Source organism: Habropoda laboriosa, unplaced genomic scaffold, assembly GCF_001263275.1.
Source record: "Habropoda laboriosa isolate 0110345459 unplaced genomic scaffold, ASM126327v1 scaffold360, whole genome shotgun sequence".
In the NCBI taxonomy this organism is placed as follows: domain Eukaryota; kingdom Metazoa; phylum Arthropoda; class Insecta; order Hymenoptera; family Apidae; genus Habropoda; species Habropoda laboriosa.
Genome location: NW_017100475.1, coordinates 125,311 through 135,610, shown reverse-complemented (window position 1 = coordinate 135,610; position 10,300 = coordinate 125,311). Strand labels below are relative to the sequence as shown.

Here is a 10,300-nt window from a genome sequence, read left to right as displayed (position 1 = left end):
TCGTGCATAAACGCTGAGATTGATACTTTTTTTTTACTGAAATTCTCATAAATTTGTTTAAAACTCGATAGAAACTGAACTTAAACGTTTATTTTTTGCATCGGTACCTTAACCCTTTGAAGCACCGAATTTTCAGACAAAAGCAGGCTTTAGTTGCGCAAGAATTTTATTTAAAAAAAAATGTAACAAAGTAGGTATGAATTACGACATAAAGCAATTAACACTTAAAAAGAAATGTTGAGACATAAATAATCTCACCGTGAAATTTGTGAAAACAGGTGAAATTAGATTAGTTTTGTTTTCCTAATGTTTCAGGGTGGGATGGAAAACATCCCACTGTGCATGTGTAAGTACTAAAAAGGTGGGACACTTTTTACCCCACTATGCCCCAGAGAGTTAATAGATTTAAATTAGAAAGTGTGAATTTAGTGTAGCAAATTGAAGAAATGTCGGCAGATTTATAAACGAAGAAGTGTCACAGACGACACGTGATCAGTTAAGGGTTAACTTAAGATAGAACGGTCGAAGAAAATTTTGGAGATACCTATAGACGCTAATAGCAACGAAAGGGTTAAGCCGAGTGTTTGGTATAGTTGACGGAAGAAACATAGCGAGGTCGTAAAATCGACCAGGTGTCAAAGTTTACACGTTGGAACGTATAGACAGGAGAATCGATAGAAACCCGAGATGATAAGGACCTGAAACTTGAGTCAGGGTTGCACGAAGTGTATGCCTTAGTTTTAATTCAGTTTCTAATCGAAAAAGGAAAAATGCTACATCGACCCTGGCTGTTGCATAATGCTTTAATTTACGAGCTGACTGTATTTCTTCCACCGACTATACCTCCAGGCTACATTTGTATTAATCCAGCATCTGGGTCGCGCAATATGATCGAGATTAGTATTATCAGTTTCGTAGAGTAGGGAGTAGGAAAAATGAAATTGTCATTGATTTTTAGATAAAATGTCGGTCTCGATTATGTTATAAATGAAATGCAGACGAATTGAAAACTTTAGGTTTGTAGATAACAAACACACCGAACAGGTACAAACTAAAAGAAAAAAAGATTTATATCGCTTTAATTAGAAAAATTGATCATTTTCGTCTAGATCAGAATTTTGCCAGACTCTTCCAACGGTAAAATTGGAAAGCAAAGGTTTTTACGTATTAATAGAATTCCGTTTTACTTAAACTGATTAATTCGTGTGATTATCCGGAGTGAACCGGGGAATAATTAGAAAGTGACTTTTAGCATGCAGAATGTTACTCGATAATGTATATCAGATTTTCTAGTCTGGTGTTGAGTATAAAAGGGGGGAGAAAAAAATGTCGCATGAATGTGTATCGTTTAGGAAGTGAATTGATTCCTGAGTCATAGTGGGTTGTAGGAAGGACTTGAAGTGGCCGCCCATTAGCATGGCTCGCTTAAATCCGTTTAGAATCTATTGTGCTCGTGACAGAAATTAACGACGTTCATGACCGGCTAGAAAAGGGATGGAGAATTGGAAATTGTTCAAAGGACGCTTGCTGTTTTCCATCGAATCGAAAGTTTTCGAATTAAACAGCGAATCGGATTTCCTTTCTACACAAACCGAAAAGAAATATTACAGCAATTCTAACTATTCCAAAAAAATGATTAACCCATTTGCATCCTAGAGCGGAATAATCCGCTAAATAATTGTATAGAAGGATTTCGAAGCTGAAAAATTTCTTAATCATTTTGAATTACAGTAAATTCTCTACAAGTGTCACTCAGTTTGGATTCTACAAGTGTCAGTATAGATGGTCCTACGCCTAGGCTGCGCCTATGTTATCTCGCTCGCAGTCAGTCAAACGTGTAACGCTACACCACTCGGTTTCTTCTACGAGATTTCACGGCTCGCCAAATCATAATAGAAAAATATAATTTCTTTAATTTTACTTTTTTTCATCTGGAATTTTTTTTAACATGTTGGTGAGATATTTCTGATGAAAATGATATCAAACACGATATAATTTGTGAACGTGTTAATAAGTAAATGTTCAAATTATGTCGTGTTTGATGTCAGAAAAATCTAATCAATATGTTAAGAAAAATTTCGGGATAAAAAAACGTAAAATTAAAAAAGTTGGTATTTAAATCGCCTGGTTGCCTCGACTCATCCTTATCTTTTATTCGAAGGGGGGCTTATCTTTGAGGCTCGAAAAAGCGGTCCCTGACTCTACAAGTGTCAGGTTTAGCTTCCTTGCGGACTGACACTTGTGGAGAATTTACTGTATTGCGCGTAATTTCGGAGTAAAATCAGTAATAAACAAAAACACGAGAAATATTGGGCCGACTGCCAAATTGAACGTCTCAGATGAATAACGCTAGTAGCCTATTCAGAGCTCAGATGCAAATGGGTTAAATTAGCTAATCTACTTGAAAAAGAAAAAAGAATACGATAAATGTAACGTTACACGGTATCTTTGTCAATATTTTTGATGTCAGATCATGAAATTCACAGCTAGATAGAAAAATGGAGGAGCATTCGAAATTATTCAAGCGACACTTGCTGTTTTCCATCGAATTAAACAGCGAATTAGAATTTCCTTTTCGCACAAACCAAAATGAAATACTTACTAACTACTCGAAAAAAAAAGAATTATTAAATTAACTACCTTACTTTAAAAAAGAAAAGCTACTCTACCGAAAAAAAAAAAATAATAGTGTCTTTATCAATGTTCCCGCTAACCAGGTGAAGGAATTCACAGGCAGCGACGGTTTATCGCGGAGCCGTATATTTTAATAATCAGCAACGTCGGCCACGATTATTCACGCTTACCGGCGTTTACATAATCGAGCGACCCAAGTGTTCGCTGAGATTGCTCGCTTGACGCTCCGCGATGATTTATCGCCAGTTAATGACTTTCGATTTCGTATTAATTATAGCAATGCGGCCTCCTCTTTCTCTGCCTCCTCTCTTTAAATCACAGTCGATAGAAGCGCCTCCCTCCTCTCTCGTTCTCTTCTACGCGGCGTATGATCGTCGCAGAGAACCTGTCATTAATGCTCAACATTTTCCATTACATAATCAAATAATGGACACGTGATAAAACAGCCAAAGTCTTCGGTGATCCTCTCTCTCTCTCGCGTGGAGGATGATGCTCGATTGAAACGAGCCAGCCTGCCACCGCCACACTGTGCCGTTTAATCGACGTTGTACTAATGCGTCCTTACGCGATTACGCGTGTAATTGCGCTCACGTTAATGGCGGCCTCGCTTGTTACGAAATGACGAAAAACGTATCCGGGGAAACAATGGGATTGATTTATCGCCTTCGAGGGCGTTCGTTTTTTTTTCTTTTTTTGTTTCGGTGTACAATTCAATTCGAGGATAATAAATAAACGTTTTTACGGGGGATAATTTTATGAATCATTTTCACGGTGTTTTAGCAGTTGAACGTTTTGAAAGAACGAACGTGCTTGTGGTGATTTATTAAATAGCGATTGTTGGTATTTTGTTTTACACGCGGAGAGAATAACGGAGATTCTTTTTTTGTTTTCTTTCTCGTTTTTGGAGTACGTTCAATTATATCTACATGTATTTATTGGTTCGGTTTAATTGGACGTATTGTCTACTTCTATGCATTTGGAAAGTGTGCTCGGTCTGTGAAAGTACCATTCACTAGGTTCGTTTCGACGAATCAATTTGCACTTCGCTACATCGTTCGTTGGCGAACTTCGCTGCTAACAATCCCGCAAGAAGTTGAAGTCACCACCGGTAACTTCGTCCCTCTCTAATTGCGTGAGCCAATTATTATTCGAGAACTTGCCGGGAAACACGATTACGTGTGCCTGGAACATTATTTACTCTGGCCTATGAGATTCCTCGAAATCTGTTTGTCGAAAATCTTTCGGTGGATTTGGAGCAGGCCGTTTCTGTTCGGTGTGGGCCGTTTAATGAATTATCGCTCTGAGCAGCTCTAGCATACTTTTCAGTGAAATTTTCGAAAATTGAGTTTCATTTTGGAATAAAGATATTCACGAATTTATTTCCTTTTTCCGATCCATAGATCCGCACTCTAAGCATTTTTGAATTCCGTCGATCGTTGATTTCAGCACACTTTTACAGTGGAATTTCAAAAAATCGAAGGTACAATTTTGGAAAGAAAAATTTATAGATATTCGCGAATTTATTTATATTTTCGGATCCATAAGTCCATAGATCCGCGATCTAAGCATTTTGGATACGGTCGACTCTCAACTTTAGCACACTTTTACAGTGAAATTTGAAACAATCGAAAGCTTGATTTCAGAAAGGAAAAATTACAAATATTTACGAATTCATAAATCCATAAATATATTCCTTCTCATTTCTCTCGTTAATTCGCCTTATTACAACAGTTTCATATTACGAATGCAAGAGGAGTGCAAAGGATTGATAAATCCAGCTGCTCTGTTGACCAATATCTCCGAGTGTTTCGTTATGAATTTTCTGATGAAACGGCGGTTTTTCCCTGTGATTGCAGCAAGAAGGTGGCCCGAGCGGACCAACGGGGATCCAGCAGTGTGCCGGTTGCGGCGGTCAAATAGTCGAAAGATGGCTGTTGCTAGCGATGGATCGGTATTGGCACAACGGCTGCCTGAAATGCTCGTACTGTGGCGCGGCACTGGCGGAAATCGGCCACTCGTGCTACACCAGGAGCGGCATGATCCTCTGCAAAAGCGACTACAGAAGGTAAGGGTGCACTCACGTTTCTGTTGAAAGTAGCCCAGCCTTGCGCCGGCCTCGTACCTAATGGCACCGGGTATCTTGCCAATCTGCGAAACGAACACGCGCGGAATTGCAAAATCCTTCTTGTAAATGTAACGCGATGCTGCCTAGCTTTTTCGAGTGTATCAACGGAGAAAATTTGAGAACCATTCGATGGAGAAAAATCCGTATCGTTTTCTAATTTTCTCTCCCGCGTTGTTCTTTACGTTACATTATTCCTCTCAGAGTTGTTGGAAATTGTTTGATTGGGTAAAGTGAAGTGAATTTCGTAAAGTCCTCGTCATTTTTTAATTTTAGTTCCGGTGTTATTCTTTAAATTGCATTTTTATGAAAGGCAGAAAATAGGATTAACACATTAAGGACCGCTCACGAGTTTTCTCGTGCTGCGCGCCCCGTCTGTTACGGACGGATCACGAGACAAACCCGTGTTTTCTACACGTTGTCTTTAGATGTCAATTACTTTGATACATTGTATCTACATTATCCATTTAAGTGTTTACATCAATAGTCAATGTATTAACCGTTTTCGTCTCATCCATACAGAAGAGATCAATCCCATTGGTGGAAACCGTACAGGTCAAGCTATGAAAGACTGTATAAATGCACGAACCCGAAATAAAAACAGCTTAGTCTCAGAGAAAATTCGACACGTTGCATTGCATTTTGGTGATTCGAATAGTCTTCGTCTTCGAAGCGAATCAAGATATATATGTAAATTTTGTATGGTTCCTCTTCATAGAGAAAAATCTTTCACGCAATATCATACTTTAAAAAAGTACTAGAAACTTTGGTAAAATTGATTTTTAAATAAAATTTTATGATAATTATTAAAAACCAATTTTTTTTAATAATTGCCTAAAATACATCCTATTTTACAATTTCTAAAAATTTCGTAAAAATTTATTTTTTAAGTAAAAAAGTTATGATAATTATTAAAAAACATAATTTTTTTTCAATAATACCTAAGATGCATCCTATTTTACAATTTCTGAAAGTTTCGCAAAAATTGCTTCGTGAATAAAAAAGTAACGAGGATTTTAGTAACGTGCAAGCTTGCCCAAAAACGTGCGGTCCTAGGCGTATGTCTTATAGATTTCTTAGCGGTCCTTAATGTGTTAAGTGTCTTTTTCATCACTTCTCCAAGAGTTTTCGTTAAAACGATTGATATTCTAATTCGAGTGCGAAATATTGTATATTATTGCGTCTATTGTCAGTTGTTGGAGATACCGGCATTACTTGGGGGATGAGCCGATTGTTCGTCTGAAACGTCCCAACTTGCAGCCGTTGATTGATCGCGAAACAGGATTACACGGCACGAACGTCGCGTTTCGAGCTTCATTAAGTCGCAGACACGCAATTGCTGGACCGATTAATTCCATGGCCGCGCTCTCTCGGTATCAACGTTCGATTATATCGAACGACGCGTTGTATGATCTTGAAGGTGTAAGGTTTATTTCTCGAACGGTGGGCAAGAGAAGGTGTCGTAACGAGGCACGATAGTTAGGTAAGTCGGGGACTTAATTCAGAAATTCGACGATAATTGATACGCCGCGTTTCTATCATGATAACTGCTCGCTACGGCTGAATTAGCCGCGCCACTTCCGGTGCGCACCGATGATTACCGACCGAGCAGACTCGTTGGCGCCAAGTATCGAGCGATCAACATTCCGTTCGCGCAAAATAGCTGCAATCTAGGAAGCTGTCACTTCACGGTGACACTTAGCCGCTGATTATACGCCGCGTCCTTCGTGGCGAACACTGTTTGCAATAACGCGGTACCCACGTACGAGGATTCGCCGTTTCCTTAGATCATTGTATCATTTATGCTCGGTGTAATTCATTTTAACGGTGTACGATGTGGAGAAGGTTAGCTGGGATCAATTTGCGATATAGAGGTTTTGGAAGTTCAGAAAATTAAGTATTCAGCGACCAGATTTTCCACGATTTTACGAAGACTGCAGAAGCTTGGTAATTTTTATGAACGAATTAAAGGCGAAATTGACAATTGGGGCGAGGAATCTTTGGTCCTCGCTGAGAATCAAAGTTTCTGGAATTTTTTATAAACTGGGATATTTCCGTATTGATGCACCCGAAGGTTTAGAAATGGAGGAGTTTTGAATTCTAGTCTCGATGAATTTTTCTCTGAGCAAAATTTTTGAAAATTTACCGTCGATCTGGATATTCCCATACGAAGACACTAAAATTCCTCGTGTCCGTAAATTAAGCGCAAATTTAAAATCGGAGCGATGAATTCCTCACTGTGATAAAAATCTTTTGAAAATTCCCTGTCAATCTTAATATTTCCATACGAAGACACCGGAAGCCTAAAAATTGAACATTTCTCAATTCCTCGTGTCCGTAAATTAAACGCAAAATTATAATTACAGCGATGAATTTTCCACTGTGTTTAAAATTTCTGATAATTTCCCATCAATTTGAATATTTCCGTATTAAATCGTTGTAACCTCGGATATTTTCGAATTCTTCACGTTGGTGAAATAATCGCGTTTAACTAACGTCAGTCGAGCAATCCTCGAGGGTTCTCTCGAGCTCTCTGGCTCGTCGATGTGGCAGGTCGATTCCATTCCCTTTTAAAGAGCGTCTGAAAAATCCCCGAGATGGTCCACGTCGCGTCGAACACCGGCTAATCGGCGGAGACCGTTCCAAATTTAGAAGATTCGAGGTCAAAGCGCAATTTAATGAGAAACAGACGCAGAAGTTAGTTGGCATCACCTTAAAATAGATCGACACAATCTGGCGCGGGACTGCCGGGTGTGTGTACGAAATCTAATGGGTCTGTTCGTATTTCCTTTTTTCCTCTCCCTTTTTTATTCGTCCCTCCTTCCCTCTTCTTCGTTCGACCTGTTAACTCGTCTCGAAACGACGGCTCTTTTCATCTCTGATTAAACCTGGAAAATATACGATCCAACCTCCGTGCAAGAACCGGACGAATCAAAATTTACCTCGTTCTCGTTATTCTTCCAATTTATGGTTGATCCTCGCGAACGAGTGCAAATAAACCAACGTATATATGTATATATTTAGAAGGTTGATTTATCCTCGAATTAATAAATAGGATAAACATAAAGGAAAGTGTGACACGTGATCGAAATGAATTGGCCAGTTTGTCTGTGGGGGATGAAACGAATTAATTAAACGGCCGACAATGAAGGAAAATATTCAGCACAGTTCGAAGTAGAACGGTGGGGTCGACTGGACGTTATGAAATTTTATACTTCGTTTAATTAATTCCTTTATTACGATCTTCGACGTGGACTGCTCTCTCGTCCAGCGAAAGACTCGAGACACGCTCGAAATTTTTACTTACCATTGAACATAACGTAGAAATATTTTAAACACTGAACATCAACTAATCTAACTCGGGGGTCGTCAAGATAAACGTATTAATTTTCACTTTCTTCTTTTCAATACTTTTGAAAAAAGAAATAAAATGTCTGAGAAGAATTTTTAAATTTGCAAAATTAAAGAAATTTAGCAAATTGGGTAAATTTTACTCCAAGTACGTGATCATGTGAAATATTTTCCCGCGTTAAAAGGAAAATACTGGATCTTCAGATCTTCCAGAGATTTTCTCTCGAATACAAACGACACGAAATATTTTTACATTTGTACTCCCACGTTGAAGGAAAAAAGAGTAGTACATCTTCGGGACGTTCCATAAATTCTACCGGAAATACAAACGGTACAGTATGCTTGTGAAGGGAAAATTTCGATTTTTCCGAGATTGCAACGGTTATAAGATTTCCCTCGGCATTTGTATTCTTCGTTGTCGTGGTCCTCTTTGTCGATACGATCGCGACGGACCCGTCCGCAGCAGCACACGTACGCCCTAATCTGTTAGCACAGTCGAACGATTTAGTCTAGCGTAGTATCAATATTTGATTACGAGACGCCTCCGTCCCGCATGCCGGAATTGGAGACGGAATCGTCCATCCAGATGTCCAGTGGCGCGCGCGCCAGCCTCCTTCGTATTTCCAGAAGTCGGACGTCGTCGTGGAAATCGATCCGGCCCGGGGAGAGACACACAGCGCGAGAAAAACGTCCCGTTAATTGCGACCGTGTCTCTCCGTTCACGGTGTATATCTCGAAGGAAACCGCGTAGAATGTGCCAGGATTTAGAAATGTACTCCGGTAATGGAATTTTTCGAGGAAGAAGAAGTAGAAGAGGAGAGAAAAAAGGGGACACGATACGCTCCAACTTATTTTCGCTCTGTGCAGATTCGTGTCTCGAGATCGAACAAGTTCCACGGAACACTTGGGTGTACAGAATGTGATTTTTCGAATGCGGAAAAATTGACGTGTACTCTGCATTTCTTGGATTTAATCTTCAGTTTCGCTCGTTAGGTTTTCGTAAATCCCGTAGCATGCGATAAGAGGAAGACACGCGTGAATCAGCCGCGACAACGCGGCCCTTCTTCCGCGGAGGCGTTGTAGAAAATTCTCGCCGTGAAATTTCGATCGGAAAACAAGCCGCTATTCGAATTGAGAGAAGTAGCACTCCGCTCTCCGGAGTGACGCGACAGAAGCATCGACATCAGGCTTGCGGTAGGGGTTGCTACAAGGGGGAGAGATCGGGAGAAAGAAGCGCGACAGTTGACGAGAAGGGAAGAGAAAGAGTGAGAGAGAGAGAGAGATGGTTGAATTGCACTACCGGATAGAAGGTACCAGCGACGGACAGAGAGGAAGTAAACGAGCGAAAGAGAGAGAGTGAGTGATCAGAAGGGAGAGACAGAGAGGGATATCGAAATAGAGGGAGAGCCAACGATCGACCGAGTGAATGGGGAGTAAAGGCAAAAGAGAAGGTTGATCCAGAGACACAGAGGTGGGAGCGAAAGGGAGAAAGACAGGATGGAAAGAAGAGACAGACACAGAGGCTACGGGAGGAGGGGAAGAAAAGAGGGGGAGAGAGAGAGAGCGATAGGCGAGGGTAGGAGGTAGAGGAGGTAGTGGTTCGTTTCTTTTGGATTCAAGGAATGTTTCAATCAGTTTGATTGAAGGGCTGAGCCACGGCAAGAGGGTAAACTCGATTTACAGCCGTGCACGAGGGGTATGGGGCAGAGAGAGATAGAAAGTGAGCGAGAGGGGAAGATGGGGGAGTTTGGGTATAGGTATGGGAACGGTTCGAGCCGGGACACACGGGGTACGACGCGGAGGGCGGTCGGGTGGGGGTTGTGTGGGTGGTAGTTTCGGGAGGGAAGAGGACGAAGGGAGGGTAGGAGGTAGGGTGGCGGGTGCCACAATCACCGAGATGCGTCCAATCACCCCCAGCCTCCAACGCCATCGGGTTTCGGCTGCACGGACGAGGGCTGAAGGGATTGAAGGTGTACGGAGGGTGAAGGGGCAGGGGTTGCGGAGTGAAGAGAGCGGCCAATCATCGCTCGGCTTTCCGCTGGAGCGACGTCGTCGTGGTGCTGGTTTGGCCTAGATGTGCAATCAGACCGCTTCAGAGCACCTCTTCTCGCTCTCTCTCTCTCTCACACACACACACACACACACGCATTTTCTCTATCTCGATCCGTCTGTCCGCTTTTCTCGCTCTCTCGC

General features: G+C 41.1%; 1 protein-coding gene across 1 annotated transcript in view; it reads left to right on the top strand.

The window, feature by feature from the left end:
- The window catches only part of LOC108575992 (LIM/homeobox protein Lhx9-like), a gene marked incomplete at its 5' end in the record, with an annotated part of 75,420 nt that overhangs the window by 4,661 nt on the left and 60,459 nt on the right, over positions 1 to 10,300 (top strand). The window contains one exon of the mRNA XM_017938931.1: positions 4,491 to 4,699. Within this exon, the coding sequence (XP_017794420.1) occupies positions 4,491 to 4,699 (209 nt within the window). The remainder of the gene's footprint in view (positions 1 to 4,490; positions 4,700 to 10,300) is intronic.